Source organism: Abrus precatorius, unplaced genomic scaffold (genome assembly GCF_003935025.1).
Source record: "Abrus precatorius isolate BTA unplaced genomic scaffold, Abrus_2018 Scaffold6, whole genome shotgun sequence".
NCBI classification, from domain to species: domain Eukaryota; kingdom Viridiplantae; phylum Streptophyta; class Magnoliopsida; order Fabales; family Fabaceae; genus Abrus; species Abrus precatorius.
In genome coordinates, this window is record NW_020874406.1 from 15226329 (window position 1) to 15244385 (window position 18057).

General features: G+C 32.2%; 2 protein-coding genes across 9 annotated transcripts; one reads left to right on the forward strand and one right to left on the reverse strand.

Moving 5' to 3' along the window:
- Nucleotides 1-1675: 1675 nt before the first annotated feature.
- On the reverse strand, nucleotides 1676-4531 carry LOC113868597 (heptahelical transmembrane protein 4). 8 transcript variants are annotated; one of them, XM_027504314.1, is made up of 4 exons: nucleotides 4330-4531; nucleotides 3958-4193; nucleotides 3211-3487; nucleotides 1676-2741 (listed from the first exon to the last, which is right to left on the reverse strand). In XM_027504314.1, exons 2-4 carry the CDS (start codon nucleotides 4188-4190, stop codon nucleotides 2088-2090), a joined length of 1164 nt encoding a protein of 387 aa, XP_027360115.1. In that variant the 5' UTR covers nucleotides 4191-4193; nucleotides 4330-4531; the 3' UTR covers nucleotides 1676-2087. The 8 variants fall into 8 exon arrangements, with proteins under 8 accessions (XP_027360115.1, XP_027360119.1, XP_027360118.1 ...); XM_027504316.1 differs by having other exon boundaries at nucleotides 1806-2741; nucleotides 3223-3487; XM_027504315.1 differs by having other exon boundaries at nucleotides 1806-2741; nucleotides 3958-4200.
- A 6678-nt stretch (nucleotides 4532-11209) lies between these two features.
- On the forward strand, nucleotides 11210-12967 carry LOC113869945. The gene is made up of 3 exons (XM_027506499.1): nucleotides 11210-11459; nucleotides 11579-11703; nucleotides 12839-12967. Exons 1-3 carry the CDS (start codon nucleotides 11210-11212, stop codon nucleotides 12965-12967), a joined length of 504 nt encoding a protein of 167 aa, XP_027362300.1.
- The last annotated feature ends 5090 nt before the right edge of the window (nucleotides 12968-18057 follow it).

Below are 18057 nucleotides of genomic sequence, written 5' to 3' on the forward strand. Positions count from 1 at the left end.
GTGATTCAAAATATAGGAACAACTTAACATTTATGGGGTCCAAGTATTTCTAATCAATATGTAAGTTAATGGGTCTATACTTTTGAAGATATTCATGACGCTCAAAGCGTCACATGTGGTTGCAGAGTCAATTAGCCTATATAAGGTTTTATTTATATAAATACTCAGCCATCTACTCCAAAATGTCGAGCGTAGTAAATTGTTAAAGAGTAACAAGTTTGTTTTGTGATTCCGGGACTTTCAATTGAAGTTGCGGTTATGTTTATGTTACGGCCATTGCGGGTTAATGTGGGTCGGTTACAGTTGAAATAGTTCACACTTCACACTCACAAACTGACATGGCCGTAAGTAGTGATATTTTCAATTTAACTTTCTCTATGACACCAAATCAAAAAATCCCAAATTTAGATGCCCCGGCATTTCTGCTAAGACCTAACTTTTAAAAGTCAACAATAATATTATTTATATAAAAGGATAGAATCAATGCCCAAAAATGGTGCAAAAAGTGGCAGACTAGGGTCAAGGAAAAACTAAGCGAAGAGAAATTCATTTATAGTTAAGAAATGACTAATTGCTTGCATAATACATAGAGAAACGATCAAACATAACGAAAGGCGCATATATATTAATGAATCCACCGCCTTCGTCTTAAAGTGCATGAATAAACATTTTATTCTTGTCGCTTTTCAGTAAGGTCCAACAGTAGTGAACGATGATGCGGTTGCCTTGAACTTGAGGGACACCGTTTGGTACATTTCAACTTCTTTTTCTTTCCCCTTTCCTTTTAATGAAAAGAACCTATGTGGTCGCTCGGAGCCAATTTTTTTGACGTGTAACAGTCTATAGGCCGACGAAATGATTCGTGTGTATATGTATTGCCTTCAATCATGCACTAATTAAAGGCCCCCTTAAAGCCCTTTTTATGCGCTTTCAAGGCCATAACAAAATTCAAGAAAGCTAAGATAAACTGGTAAAGGACAAAATAAGTACTGCTTATTGTTTGATCAATTCAATCCTTACCAAAATGCTCAAATGAAAATATAAAGCCCTTGTTTAAATTAATAACGCCGTTTTCTAAACAAACACACCGTAGATGTTCTCTCAACTAATGAGAAAAGTAGAAATTAGGATAAAGGAAACGAGAAGTTATCACTTCTAGTTGATGAAGGAAAAGTGTTTACTATACATAAACGGTAGTTTAATCTCTTTTTGTGCGTGTGTGTGTAAAAACAAAATTCCCTCCAAAAGAAAACAAATTAGCTGAGGAATTTAATCTCTCGTCATCATATGAGCCATGTGAATTATATCTAGCCATTGCATTATGAAAAAAATAATGATATGATTTATTGTGTAGTATTTTTACAGTCAAGATCATGGTGGAGATTATGGTTGATTGTCTTTCTAACCGTACACAATATTGGGCCACTCGTGGACCATGAGGTTGTGGTCCTTGCACAAGTTCAACGGGACCATAAATGCAGCCACAAGGTCCGTGAACAACGCATCCAGCCACGTGATCTATTCAGCTTCATGGTGGGCCATCATGACATCGGCCCAATAAGAGTCCATAAGTAAATGCCAGACGAGGACGAGCATGGAGATAGAGCGTCTTGATTGGAAATTTGAATTTGGTAAATAATTTTTTATAACTTTTGTTTATTCCTTTCACAAACGGCGGCAATATTTATTTTATTTTTTTACATTCATTTTACACCAAAAGGAATTAAAACTAATGGCATATTACAAAGTTAAGAGCTAACAAAGATTTTTTTAAATCTAAGTTAAAAAATTCTGACCCATACAATCGAAAAATAATTTCAGCGTTTACTTCAACTTGCACAACAAAATGCATGTGCGCCCACACAAATATAAAGAGTTGCTTGTATTATTATGTCACAATAGGCAATGAATTTTTTATTGCTAACTTGCTGGCGATTCTAAGTGTGTACATAATGCCTCCTATGGTTGCATGAACATCATCTACTGGAATCACAAATTCAAATCAGTTAGAGAAGTATATCAGCACATACTTACCAGTTATACAACAGCCATGTATTCAACCACTGATCCGATAGTAGCTAATGAAATCAACAACCTCGAAGGTCACGCCACCTGAGATAAACTAATCCTGCTCGGTAATGAGCGTATGCCCCAGCCACCACCAATATATGAAACAATTGGTGACTGTGTCCCGCAATGTCAAATTTCCCAGGCATCCATCGTTCCGGAATCCTAGTGGCATAAACCAGTGCTCCAATTCCATATAGAGCACCCATCAAAATCTCATAACCGGTTGTGTGAAACACCTCAGGTTCGCCCCAGAATAAATAAAGCTTGTGCAGAATTGGTCCAGCACCAGACAAACCCATTCCAAAGAAGAGAGATGCGCGGATGGTGCGGAATTCTGGATTTTGGAATACTGGAAGGAGAGAAACCAAAATGGTGGCAATACCCAATACTGTGATAAATCCCAAGTAAAGGTTGCAGAAAAATGGATAACACATGAAAGAGTAATACACTGGAGGATAGAAAGAGGTAGATATCAGAGCTGCAATTCCAGCGTAGTCAAGCCTGAGCATGATGTATGCTATGCGCTCAGAGTGACAAGAGAGGAGATGGCAAATGCTGCTAGCAAGCAAGCAAAACATGGCACCCCCCAAAAAAGCAAAAAATGGCCACCTTGTAATTGGTCTAATCATAAGTGGTGCTATTATGTTCGCCAGGTCCTCTTTTACACTATGCTGCACATAATCAACTAAAAAAATAAGCAAAGTGGCATTGGCTCCCATAACCTAGTCAATTATCAATATAAATAGATGGGGAAAAAACAAAACAAAAGGTGCAGCAAAACTTCTCTATAGAGAAACACATGACATATTTAATTCTGAAAGAATGATCACAGCTGGAAGTTATTGACAAGTTAACATCTTTAATCCATCATTCACTATTTTTCCTCGGACAAATCTAAATCTAGAATTTCGGATTTTTATTTTTTAAAATTTCCTTAACCATATCGTTAAAATTTGTACTCTGGCACATTGGTTATTAATCAGTATTGTGGAGACCTTTAAAAGAGAATTTATCTGCAAGTAAGAAAAAAATAAAGATAAACCATACTGATATATATAAAGCTAGTAAAACATCTCACTACCCCTCCCCCAACCACAAAGGAATGAAACAAGTAGTCAGTTGTAATTGTAAAGCAATTACCAGAACACAAACATTAGTATGATTGCTACTGGAGAATCTTTCAGGCAAACAATTATACAGAAGTTCCTTAATATGCCAGCTTGAGATTTCCTCCCTGAGTTTGTGCAAATCAAGCATGGAAGGGAGGCACGTCAAAAGTTCTGATTGTAATCTGTGCAGGTCAGGCTTCTTGAGCATGTCAGGAAAATGTTGAAGCGAATTAAGATCTACAACCTTCGGAACTTTCATGGCAGTGTATATGGTCAATGCCAGAAATATGAAGAACCCGATCAAATGCCTAAAAGAGAAATAGCATTGTTTCATTTTAAGATTGAGAATGAAAAATAGAAACTAAATAAAAAGCATGTTTCTTTGAAATATACACTTACAAAATACACGTATATTTAACTCCAACAATTGAGAGATAATTCACTAATAGAACAATCAAAATGTAACAACCTATACACTCATACAGTCATAGTTCCTTTCTTCATTGATCACAATTCACAAATACACAAGGGCGTGGTCTTCTAATATTTGAAACAATAAAGGAAAAAATATATAAAGACCCAAAATACTAGAGTAACAATGATTTCAGGTACATGTATCTAGCCAACATAAAAATTACAAACAGCGCATACAAAAGAAATCAGAAATGCTTAGAATTGAGTTAGAAACCTGAAATCCTAAAACGAAAGACAACAAAAGTTGGAACGGTATAGAGTGAAGCAGTGAATAAAACATGGAATGAGATATAAGAATGCTTACGTCCAAACGTTGAGGGTCTCGTTGTGAATCGTGAAAATGCTCAACAGCACCTGCTTCATGGGCCATTCAGATCGATAGTGACCAAGAATATACTCGTTGTCTCTCAAATAACCAGGCAAGGAGTGGTATTCCACCAGCTGGTACTTGACCTTCTTCCACAGCCTTTTCCCTTTCCCTTGCTTTCCAGAACACGCTCGTTCGTTCTCCATCGAATTCGAATCTCCACCGTTCATCCTCTGTCAACTCCACCACCGAGAAATTCAATTAATTAAAGAAGACGATGATACCAACGTTTATCTATAGAAATACAAATTAAAAAGGAAAAAAAAAAGTGTATGGGGTGATTGGGTAGGTTTTGGAAGGGAAGGGTACCTGGAATTGAAGAAAGGAGGACAAAATGGCTGCGGAGAATTCTAAGGGGATGATGACAAATTTAATACGCAGTTGATTAAAGACGCAAGTAATGTCGACGTTAACACCCGACGAGGAAGATTCTTCGACGATATGCTGAGATGCCACCTACGAACCATTCTTTGTTTTATTTGTCCGTTTACACGCACCATTTCCTCTCCCAACTGCGTTGCACCATCCTTTCCGGGACAAAAATAATTACTTTTAAACAAATCTCATTAACTATAATAATAATATTATTATTATTATTTTAAATAAATATTTTCCAACTTCTATCATTGTTACTAGTTTCTATTGGTCTAATTTTTCTGTTTAATCTTTCTCATTTTTATTTTGGTAAAAGCAAACTTGTTTCTATAATGTATTAATGTTCTAAAACCACGTTTTATTACAGATAAAAATAAATTCTGTTTCGGCCTATAATGAGTAAGAAATCAAACGGAAAGGCATGGACATTGAGATTCATTATTAATATTGATAAAAGTGGAAGGTTAGTAAATTGACTAAATATTTTGTCGAAGATTGGGTAGTTTGGTTATAAAATATAATATAAAATTAACAAAAGTAACGTGATAAAATAAACATATAGATTGATGCTTAAAACTTTCTAGATCCACGTTAGTAAAAAAAATATGAAACTTGCCAACACTCAGTTTCAAGATGGCGGTGGATAAAACATTCAAATTTTTAATATGTATCAAAGTAAAAGAGGGATATGTGTTATTTCATATTTTTCTGCTCATGCATTTTATATCTAGGCTTGTGTAGCTTGGCGTAAATCCTTCTTTAGCTAAAGAGATATTTTGCTTGAATAATTGGTTCAAACTGATTCACCATTAATTATGGACTGACTCGGTAGATTCTTCACCAACGTTTTTGCTCAAAACGAATTCGATAAATAAACACAACAAACATCTTATTCATTCACTCAATTTCGATGAAATCTATTATTCCACTCTAATTTTCTATGGACATATTTTATTCCTTTTATTTTTTATGGTTTTTAATACTTATTTTTTCAAAACTTTAAATTTTATTATTTTTATATTTTTTTTTCATAAATATTTTTTTTATTTCTAAACAATTAATATGAGATTTGTAAAAATTATTGTTGGCCAACGGAATTCATATGACCGATCTTTTAGTTTTATGTTTCCTTTAAGCATAAGGCGGGCGTGAGGTGTCGTCTGCATCTCGGAATTGATTCGATCCCCTTCTTAGCTCATAAGAAATAAATGAAAAGGAAAGTGTCCACTTGTTACTACTTCACCACACATAAGGTGTCTCAGTCCAATTTTCAAGCATAGATCTTTCCACAAAGATTATAATAATAAGTTAATAACGTTATCCCGGTCAGGTGTGCAACATTGTTTTTTTTAAGGTTAAATTAAAATCTTGATTTCCACACTCAACAATGTTTTTTTATATTAAAAAATGTTTTATTTACTATATAAAAACATTGAATAAGTGGTCTTTATCATTTACCACATTATAACAGTATGAGACTTAATCTTTATGTTTTATATGAAATGAATTTACACTTTATTGTGTGAAAATGTATTGTATTTTAGTCCTTAATTCGAATAATTTTTTTCATTTAACAAATAAATGAATTTAATTTATGTAAGACTTAAAATATAATTTTTTCCATGTAATGAGTAAGCTGAAAATGTAATATTAAATTAATAAATATAAATATTATTTTACTTTTACAAAAAATTAGTTATTTTATAAAAAATGGAGAAAACATAAACTCATTCAGTGTCTAATCTCATAATACTATAAAAGGGAGGTAGGATACTCCAATACAGGTCTCTTTTATTTAGCCTTTGCGTGACGTAAGAAAAGGAGTTGTTAGCTTAAAAAAAAGAAAAAAAGAAAGAAAGAAAAATAAAAGGAGTTGTTCGAAGAACTAGATTTACAGGCCATTTATGATGTGATTTTAATAAGACATGAATGCCGCCACATGAAGTCTTAATCTGATGTAATCATGTAACGATTAAACAAAGTCATAGTTCCTTTAATTTTTTTAATGATCTTCTTAATTAGTGTTACAAGGTATTTAGTTAATAATTTAATAAACAATGTTTTTATTCAAAAAAATTACATAAATATATTGTTTTAATCACTGACTAGTATTTTGTTTTGTAAATCATTCATTTTAAAATATATTATAGTATTAAAAAATACAATTAATATTCCTATTCATGCACTAAAATTACTATTAACTTTTCACTGTGTTTTTATCGTTGTTTCTCTCTTGTTTATTATGAACATCTAATAGAACAAATAAATACAAATGTAAATTCTTGCAAAAACAGATAAAAAATAATAGAGAGATTTTTTTTTTTAACTCACTTCATCTCATATTATATGTCTTTTAACTATTAAGTTTTGTCAACATTGACACTTACAATGACTTTTAAGCATATAAAAATGACAATTTTTTAATGTAATAAATACTTTTTTTTAATAAAATCTCACTACTTATTAATACTTTAAAATAATTCTTAACAACTGTTATTAACATTTTCTTAATTATTTTAGTTTGCTTTAAAATATAATAAATATTAATCAGTGTTCTTTAACTCTTTTAACGAATAATTTAAAATGATGTTCTTATTAAATATTTTTTTCACATGCTTCTCTTCAGGAGATTTAAATATATTTTTTAAATTTCTTAAGCCAAAACATTTATTGATAACTGAAAGAAACCGAAAAGTTATTAATTACTCATTTTTATTAGTATCTTACTTGTAAAATAATAATTATAATAATAATAAACCTCATCATCACTAGTTTTCCATGTACTTTTTTGGTTTAACTAATGAATGAATACTGACTACTTGTCCAATCAAAATACTTGGATTTCATCTTCTTTGCTGGTCTTTTATTGTTTATGTTTGTCTCTTCTGGATAAGAAGGAAGAGCGCAACAAATCGTCTTTATTTTTTCAATCAGAAGCTCCCCTATTTCATCTTTCTCTCTTTTCCTCCGACCCCAACTAATTAAAATAAAAACTGATCCTCAAAGATGGGATGCTAGTTTGTTTGGTTTAAAATCAGAACGGAAAACCCATTCCATCACACAAAAGCCCAATCCATTTGTTTATTTTATAGTATAATCATAATCACAATCAATATGTAGTAATTATTTATTTATATGTAGCAAATGTTATAGGGTGTTTCCTCCGGTGTTTGGACATCGGAAGTGGCATATGATATTCCTGCATATGGATCAATAAGTAAAAAAATTTCTTTAATATTTTTCTTAATGCAAGAAGGTATGATCGAACTAAGCGCTCCTCATGGATATTTCATTTTCGAGATTAATGGACTTCTCAGTTTTTAATATAGCGAGTTTCTCTATCTCTACCGAGACACCAAAGCAGTTATTAACTACAATAATTTAAAAATATTTTTTAATATTCAAAAACATCCCTTGATAATTTAGATTAAAGTATAATTTAACAATAATATTTACAAATATTTTTAAGAATTAACAAGTAAATATTTTTTAATCCTTTAAATATAGAATTAAATTTAACACAGGATTGCATGTTTCTTCAATTCTAAGGACACCGTACGAAAGTATAAAAATGTTTTTGGTTTATTATTATAATAAAACAATATTTCATGCCATCTTTGCTGGATAATTATATCTAAAATATGCTTACAAAACAAAACTTAAAATTGAGAAGCTAAGAAGTTTTTTGTTTTTACTTGTTGATTTATTTTTTGACATAATTCTGAATTACAGGATTATCCGAAAGAATATTTGTTTGCTCATAAATACAACATTCTCGCTGATCACCTATTCCATACACAATAGGCACCCTCTTCTCCAGAACGAAATTCTATTCACAAATTACTAATATTTGAATAACGTGTACTTTTATTAGCGAAATATAATTACAGATAATCATCCTTTTTTTTTCTAATGGTTAAAATCGACTTTATAAAATATTCCATAACTTTCAATTTTGTACGAACAATCTTTTATATCTTTTACTTTATTTTTGTTTAGTTGTGAGTAGAAAATGAAAAAATATTAAATTTTAATTTTTTAATTGAATACTTGAAAAATTCCAATCCTTAATCTTACACGTTGTTTGGCTGGAGTTTAAACTATTTGTTCAAATTTTATACTGAATAACCTCAAAAAAGAAGAAGCCGAGAACGCTTATAAAAATTGATAACTTAATATATATACATCACTTAGTTCTTTGTACATATTTGGATTTGGATAGTTGGTGAGGAAAGGGAAAAAGAATTTATGATTTTATTTTATTTATATAAAAATATAAGAAATAAATTTAATTTTTTAATGAAAAATGAATTTTTTTATGTACTTTTGTACATGTTACCAAATGCCAAGGACGGAAAATGCGAAAACATTTATCGTTTTTGAAAACTAGACAAGCAAGAAAAAGTACTAACTGTTTATTAAAAAATGTATTTTGAAAGGGATGAAATCTAATATTTAGCTCATAACCTTTTGATTTACATTGTGATTTATAATTATTCAAATAATTCTTCTCGGGTTTTTTTTTATTATAGTCTCTTGATCTAGACTATTGGTATTTTTTTAATAACCTACAAAATTTAAAAGATCAATAAATATTCTGAAAACACTGTTCCAAACAAGTTGCCCAGAGTTTCGCTTTTACGCCAATTTTATTCCCACGATCCAGACTCCCAAGTTGATATCGACTTAGCGCATCTCATGATGAGCATCTGCATTTGTAGAAAGGAATGAAAAATTAAGAGAATGATGACAAATGAAAATGGTTGAAGACTATAATTACAGAAGGACCAAAATAATGTTTGTGGAATTGTCGTGCAAATCCAACTGATGGGTAATTTGACTCAAGTAATTTGTGATGATTTGTGATTAATTTGTGGAGTGACGTTTTAACTTACATTACATTACACGTCTGGCCAGCAAGAAAAATATGCTCGCTGAGTTCTTTTTTAACACGAAAATCTAACTCAAAGAGCCTCCGACAAGGGATGATGGAAACCAATTTCTGTTTTCCACCACCCAAACCAAAATCTGCAAATCATATAATGCTTAAGGCCAAGAAACATTTTACCGGAGCTTTAGAATACATTCATTAGCAATATAATAATATTAATTATTTATTTTGTGTTTCAACTATTGGTTTGATTTTTTATAATTTTATCCATTAATATCTGTATCAATTGTTTTTCCATAACCATTTAATTTTTTTAAAGTGTAAAACCTTATTATTTCTCTTCTCTCTTGTATCTTTATTTCATTCCTTGACTCTCTTTTTTCTTTCCGATTTATTAAACAAATTTATTATTGATTTATACTTTTTCTGCTTTGATCTGTCAATTATTAATATTTGAAAAACAATTACACAAACAGATTTGTTTGTCGATTTTCGTTTTGTTATTTGAATTATTTTTTATTTTGCTTTTTTTTTTTGGGGGGGGGGGGGTTAGTATTCTTGTAGATTTATCTCCTTATTCCTTATTCAATCATGTGGTAATGATACGACATACATGTAATAAAATGTCAACACTTATAATAAAAAATTTTTAGTCAAATTAACGGAACGGAATATCAAATTTAATAATACGTAAAATAAATAATTTTTAAGTGAAAAAAAAACCAAATCTGTTTATATATAATATTTATTTATCTTATATACATACAGTTAAAAGTATATTTTAAAATTAAAAGGAAAACCTTTATAATTGTCTTATTTTAATGTTGACGAAACGTTGTCTATGAAATAGTTAACAGTAATTGGCCGAGTTACCAAATCAAAGAAGTTTTCGTGACTTGGATCAATCGCCATGTCACGACCTCAATCGCAGTCACAAAATGAGGTTACAACACAGGACCTAAGTTGACAAGATAATCTTAATATACATTATATATGGGAATTGTATTACTCAGTGATGCTTATACACGCGACCTCGAATTTATTTAATTTCTATTATTTTAGCACGTATATTTTTACTCGTCTATAGAATTATCATTTACTTTACTGCATATATTTGATCCTAACAAGTAAACAAACATTATTCTTCCCTGGCGGAGTGCAAAGTCCCAGCTGGCGAGTTTTGCAGACCTACCATTCCACCCTGAAGGGTGAAGAGTGAAGGCATTTACACTGAGGAAACAAATGTACCCTTCAATCATCACTCCCTAAGCTCTCGTCACATTCATCCCATTTCTCCCCTGATTCCTGACTCAGACTATAATACCACTATTCTGATCATCATACGCATACTATTTAGTATTTAGATCACCTTTCGTCATCAAACACCTGTACCACCATTTTCTTCTCTCCTTCCCGGTTACCCATTTCCTCAATTTTATTTTATTTCTATCTCACTTTTGCATATTTTAATAATTATTTTCTAATTACTTTTTATAATTAAATAACTCTTCAAAATATTTAAAAAATATTGCTATTTCCGCATGAACAATTTTGCCTAATCACACACTAATTCATTTATATATTACAATATACAAACCCAGCATTTTTCTCATATATTATTACAACGAGTAAATTAAACAATTGTGGGTATTTGTGGATAATAGGTTGGTGTTGGAATATCCAATATCCACGAGGCAGGGCTTGATTCTTGGCGTGCGTCAGTGAACGTGGAAGGGCGTCAGATTCATTTAAAACCCAGAAACAGAGCCCCTGATTCCGTGTCAGCTCCACCTTTCAATGTCCTTTATGCCATTCCACTCTTCAATAAAAGACACTTTCCTCTGAACTACGTGTTCTTAAAACTTAATGAACCGCTCCAATCCATAGCTATCGCTGTTACGCTCCAACTGACAGATCCGTAGCATGGGGAATTGTCAAGCAGCGGAGGCAGCAACGGTTGTGATTCAACACCCGGGAAATAAGATCCAGAGGATTTACTGGTCGGTTAGTGCTCACCAAGTCATGAACTCCAACCCTGGTCATTACGTTGCTCTTGTCATTACTTCACCCACTCTCAAATCCCAGAATGGCACCCCATTGAAGCAATTTAAGCTTCTCCGACCCCACGACACTTTGCTCATTGGCCAAGTTTACCGCTTGATCAGCTTTGAAGGTACCTTCTTCTAATTCATGTTACATATTATATGTGTAATGTGTATGCTTTAGTATATGTGTTTTCACACTCAAATAAATATGTGCTAAATAATTGATCGTGTACTTTGAGGGGCTTAGACGTATTGAAGGAGTTCGCTTCCAAGAAATGTGCTAAACTCGGGAAATTGCTCAAGGAGAGAGGTGGTCTTGGGGTTCAGATGAAGCACCTAGATTCCAGACATCCCAATCCTAGTACTGTTAAGGTAAATAAATATACCATTTTAACGATGGCTAGCTAGCTATGCTTCAGATTGCGTTTTTGGATGTGCTACTAATTTATTAAAGTGGTTAACATATACGATTGAGTCTACTTGTTTTGCATTTATGAAGATTGGTAAAAATCTAATTGGATCCTTAGATTGTACTTAGAAGGAATATTGAAATGAGAAAACAGAGACACACATTACAGGTGCGCGATGAAAACATCTTTAACGTCACTTCTTTATTCTTGGGACATATTGTGTGGATAATTTTTAGAAAATGTTACGTTCTGCGTATGTTGGAAGGATCATATCATTGTTTATGCCAATACAAATCTCGATGCTGATGTAAAGTGATTTATTTTTCATTTTGGTCCCCGTGTTTGGTTAATTTCTTCACAAAATTATAATGGTTTGAATGTTGAAGAGATTGAATGCATTGGTTCATACACATCTCTGAATTAACATTAGGTGTGTGTTTTTTTTTTTTTTTTCCGGACACGAAAACTGTGAGTGCATGTAATGGTTGTTTTAATTGCAAGTTTGTGGTGCCTGCACAGGGCTCCTTCCGATCGGATCGTATGTAATTAACAAAGTAATAGTTGAACTCTATCCCGAACTAATTGTCGTGTGATAATAAAACGGATTTGGATTTTTATTAAATCTAATCATTAAGTCTTAGAATTGATTATACTGAGTTATTGTTTGAAAATTTTGTCTTTTTTTCCCTCTAATAATATAATCATATTATGTTATTTAATAATGCCGAAAGATATGTAAATTGTAATAAAACCTTTCTGTACTAATAGTATATAGTATGTGCATGCTAGTTAAATAGATATTTTGCCTTAATTTCATGACCCTACATGTGACCCACATCAAAACATAGCATCTACTTTAATTAGGCTATGCCTATCAAGTAGTTAGGTAGAAAAGTACGTCCAACAATGCATGCTTCACTTTCCGAATAATTAGTGATATACTCCTTGATCAGTTACTTTCGAAATTTCCAAGATTCTTCACGTTCCTAGTTCATTAGATCACTACCAAATTTTAAAAAGTAGTACATATTTGGTGAGCTACGAAGCCTATATATGTTTATGTTATTTATTTATGTCTTTCTTTGTGTGTGTGTCAGGTCGATCAGGAGGTTAAAAGGGTGGGAAGCTATGGCGGCAGCAGCAAAAATAACAAAGGCAGCGGAAGGCATTTTGGTGGTGGGCAATGGAGGCCAGCTTTACAGAGCATTGCAGAAGTTGGAACTTGAACGCACTCTTAGCTCATGCATGGCCCCCTCACTCCAGTGAATACAAGAAGAGTTAACCTTCCTTTGTTTCACTTTTTCCAATACATTCGTATTGTCCTGTACTTAATCAATAGTCTATTTCTCAGGGGATTTGTGTTAAACGAACCACTCTTTGGAAGGACACGTATATATTATGACCTTATAATTAGCCATTAACTTACTTGTTTTCAACTTCCTATAAGCAAGATATTTAAATGACATAGAAATAAGTTTAATATTATAAAGTAATATGCTGATCCAATAAATTATTTTGTCCAATATTTAATTAAAATCGAACTGCCAATATCCTTGATAAATTGCACCTAATCTTAACACTAATTTTTACAATGGTTTAGAATGAACAATCTAATTTCTTCTATTTTTTATTTTTGTAGAAATTTAAATTAAACAAAAATGATTTAAATGTTCTTTAAATAATAAATGTGTGATTTTTTATTTAATACTTATTATATGAAATAATAAAAAAATATTAAAAAGATATAACAATGTTCATTTTGAATTGCACTAATGGTACCTTACAAAGTTCATTATATGTGTAAATTTAGGATTCAATTTATTAATATTTAAATACTCACGTAGTTTGGTATTGTAATTTTCTCGAGTGGTTGAGATTTAAATCTAGTGTACTTCAGGAAATTGAAACGTTTCATTGTTTCTTTTGTTGATCTCGATGAAACAAAACTCATACACAGGGTGATGTTGTGATTGAGTACACGTCAGAAAGTTGATCTAAGATATTTCAAGAAATCATAAAGAGCCATGAATAATACTGTAAAAGAAAGTAAGCTTGCAGAATAGACACAAGAAGAAATGAAGAAGATAACAAAAAATTGTATTTTTTTTAATCGAGAAAAATGATAAATAAATATACAAGTTGTTGTTATATACAATCACAAACTATTTTTTTAACAACTAACTGACTTACAGTTATAATTAAATAACTGAAATCTATATGTTAAGATCCCCCCCAAGCTAAGGAATGAATATCATTCATTCCTAGCTTGGAGTGAAGAAAATGAAAAGCGCCGAGAGAAAGAACTTTGGTGTAGATATCAGCTAATTGGTTTGCAGATGAAATAGGTAGTAACTTGATTAGCCCAGAGAGTAACCGTTCTCTAACAATGTGACAATCAATATCGACATGTTTGGTTCTTTCGTGGAAGACAGGATTGACGGCTATGTGAAGAGCAGAACAATTGTCACAAAACAACAAAGCAGGTTGTCAAAAATCAACATGAAAATCTTGGAGTAAGAAAGTAAGCCATTGTAATTCACATGTGGTCCTAGCAAGAGCACGATATTCTGCTTCAGAAGAACTACGAGACACAGTTGCCTGTTTTTTTTTATTTCCATGAAATTAGAGAGGAACCAAGATAAACTGAATAACCAGTAATTGATTTGCAAGTGTCAATACATCCAGCCCAATCCGAATCACTAAAAGCTTTTAGTTGAAGTATGTTGTTTGATGAGAAATGAAGTCCTTGGCCTGTAGCAGTTTTAAGGTAGCGCAAAATCCTAGAAGCTGCTTGTTGATGTGCAGATGTGGGATGAGACACAAATTGACTAAGATGTTGTACTGCAAAAGTAATGTCTGGTCGAGTGTTAGTGAGATAGATTAATCGCCCAATGAGTCTTCGAAAAGAAGAAGATTCTGTATCAGATAATGGAAGACCAGATGTTTGATGTAGTCGTGTACAATAATCAATTGGTGTAGAAGTCAGTTTGGATCCTAGCATGCCAACATCATTAAGAATATCCAAAGTGTATTTTCTTTGACATATATTAATACCAGATTGGCTTTGAGCAATTTCAAAACCAAGAAAGAATTTTAAATCTCCAAGGTCCTTTATACGAAAAATAATATCCAACATTTTGGTGATATGAGATATTTTAGAAATGTCATTTCCAGACAAAACAATGTCATCAACATATACTAGTACAACAGTAAAAGACTTTTCTTTATGTTTGGTGAACAATGAATAATCAGAAATAGATTGCTTATAGCCATGTGACATGAGAAAAGTAGATAATCGAGCATACCACTGCATACTAGCTTGTTTTAAGCCATAGAGAGATCTTTGAAGTTTGCACACTTGGCTAGATTTAGATGATTTCATTCCTAGAGGAAGTATCATATAAACTTCTTCATTAAGATCACCATGTAGAAAAGCATTGTTAACATCAAGTTGTTTGAGATGCCAATTGTTTACAGTAGCAAGAGCTAAAAGTAGTCTAATTGTAGTAATCTTCGCAACTGGAGAAAATGTGTCCAAATAGTCTTGTCCCTTAATTTGAGTATAACCTTTAGCAATTAGTCGTGCCTTATATCTTTCAATACTTCCATCAGCATGGTGTTTGATTTTATAGACCCACCTACAACCTATAACAGTCTTATTAGGAGGTAAGTCTGTAAGAAACCATGTGTTGTTTCTCTCTAAAGCACTAATTTCTTCATTCATTGCTTGAATCCAATGTTCATGTTTGGAAGCCTCAGTGAAAGATGTTGGTTTAGTTTGTGAAGAGATAGACATAATAAAACTGTGGTATGAAGGAGACAATCTATTATATGATAAAGTTAAGGATAAAGGATATCGAATACCTGAATGATGAGAGGTGACAGTTGATGCAAATTTTGTTTGAAAGTTATTGTACTTTCCTGGTCTATTCCTTGGTCGATCAGATCTGCGAAGCTGAGGTTGTTGTTCATTGAAGGATGAAGTATTAGTGGATGCATTAGTTTGTGTATCATTGAGAATACACTCAAGAGAAGAAGATGAAGAGGGAACAATTGAATGTGACTTAGAAAAATTATGTCTCAGAAAGAGGAGGATATGAATCATCAGTATGAATTATAATAGGAGAGTGTGAAAGAGAAGGAGAATTATCTGTGACAGAAATAGCATCAAGATAAGGGAAACATTCTTCGTAAAAAATGACATTTCTGGATATTTCAATAGCTCGAGTTTTAAGGTTAAAGGTTACATAACCCTTTTTGTGGGGTTTGAAGCTGAGAAAAACACACGGTAAAACTCTTGGATCAAGTTTCTTTCTATTAACTGTAAGAGTACTTGTGTAACAAAGACACGAAGCAAAGTAATGTCGTAAGGGATAGAGTATAATTTCTGATATGGAGAAAAATTATCAAGAAAAGGTGTAGGCAAATAATTGACGAGATTCGTAACATGGAGAAGAGCATATGACTAGAAAATAGGTGGTAAATGGGATTGAAATAGAGGAGCTCGAGTTACATTCAACAAATGTTCGTGTTTCCTCTCTACAATTCCGTTCTGCTGAGGTGTTTCAACACAAGAAATTTGGTGCACTAGACCAGTTGCAACATAAAATTGGGTCATAATAAATTCTGTTCCGTTATCAGATCTTATAGTTTTAACTTTGGTTTCAAATTGCCTTTCAACAAAAAGAACAAATTTTTGTAATTGAGTTTGTGTCTTAGCTTTAGAAATCATAGGAAAAACCCATACAAATCTTGAATAGTCATCTATAATGGTTAAAAAATATTTATGTCCATGTAGAGATGTAACTGAACAAGGCCACCAAATATCTACATGCAATAAACACAGAACAGTAAAAGTACGAGAGGTACTAAAAGGAAATGTCAATTTTCTTTGCTTAGCCTTATGGCATGTATCACATACAAAGTTTGAATCAGAAAACAAAATGGGATAATGTTGTTTCATGAGATGCAACATTTCATGAGAGGGGTGACCTAATCTATAGTGCCATAAATCTATGATCATTTTTTTACAGGAAAGGTAGAATTAGAGGTAGCAATCATAGAATAGAACTGACACCCAAAACTTTACTTGACTATTTCTTTAATTTGTATAGTCCGTCTTTTGCATCAACTATACCAATCATCTTCTGGCTGGCTATTTCCTGAATCAAACATTTATCAGCAAAGAAAGTCAATTTACAATTAAGTGAAGAAACAAGTTTGGAGATAGAAATCAAGTTAAAAGTGAAATTTGGCAAATATAGGACATTAGTGAGTGTAAGGGAATTAGTGAGTTGGACTGTTCCGAAATAATTTGCCACAGTTTTCTGGCCATTGGGTAACTGAACAACAATGGGATGAATCTGCTTATAAGTGGTGTAAAGTTGTAATGAAGAAGTCACATGATCAGTTGCACCTGAATCAAGGATCCATGTGGCCTGATCATGCTTGTTGATGGTGCAAATCAAAGGTAAATCATTACCTATAATGCTATGATCATTAGATGGTAAGACTGTACCAAGTTGGTTTATGTGAGAAATGTTGTTTGAAGTTGAAACTCCATGATTTGTCTGTTGTTGAAGCAAATTCATCAAGGCCTCATATTGTTGAGTTGTGAGCTTCATATCTTTTACAATACAATCCTGCATTTGTTTGTCATTGTTTTTTGTATTGTTTTCATCTGTAATAGTACTATTCACTGATTTATACAATCTATGACCAGGTGGATAACCATATTTCTTGTAACATTCTTCAATAGTGTGACTATTTATTCCACAGTGAGTACATGCTTTAATAATTCTTCCTACAGTATTACCTCTTCCATAAGAGTTGCGACCTCCTCTTTCTCCCCTATTAATTGAGAGATTAGGAGGGTATCCATTTTTTTTAAAACAATTATCCATCGTGTGGTTAGTTCTCCTGTAGTAACTACAAGAAATATTAGATTCAGAAATTGTGTTAGCAACATTGATTAAACTCATATTTCCAATCAAATTAGAGTTAAGAAATTGACGTTTTTGTTGAATTGCATACGAAAACACCTTAGTAATGGGTGACAAAGGATCCATCATTAAGATATTGGACCTCACAGTAGTATATTGTTCATTCAATCCTCTTAAAAATTGCATAACATGATCTTGCTTTTTTTCTTTCCATTATACTAGTAAGAGCATCACAGGAACATTTATGAACACATGTACACACAGGATCAGGTTTGTAACTTTCTAATTCATCCCAAATCATACGCAATTTTGTGAAATAATAGGTAATAGAAGTATCACCCTATTTAATAGAAGTCATATCTTGTTGTAATCCT

Excerpts from the sequence above, each read along its gene's own strand:
- LOC113868597 (XM_027504314.1), bottom strand. The coding sequence starts at position 4,190 with ATGAACGGTGGAGATTCGAATTCGATGGAGAACGAACGAGCGTGTTCT. Across the intron at positions 3,488-3,957 it reads GAGACCCTCAACGTTTGGAC|GCATTTGATCGGGTTCTTCA; the intron begins GTAAGCATTCTT and ends TTTCTCTTTTAG. Across the intron at positions 2,742-3,210 it reads ATACTAATGTTTGTGTTCTG|CATAGTGTAAAAGAGGACCT; the intron begins GTAATTGCTTTA and ends GATTATGTGCAG.
- LOC113869945 (XM_027506499.1), top strand. The coding sequence starts at position 11,210 with ATGGGGAATTGTCAAGCAGCGGAGGCAGCAACGGTTGTGATTCAACAC. Across the intron at positions 11,460-11,578 it reads CCGCTTGATCAGCTTTGAAG|ACGTATTGAAGGAGTTCGCT; the intron begins GTACCTTCTTCT and ends TGAGGGGCTTAG. Across the intron at positions 11,704-12,838 it reads CCAATCCTAGTACTGTTAAG|GTCGATCAGGAGGTTAAAAG; the intron begins GTAAATAAATAT and ends TGTGTGTGTCAG.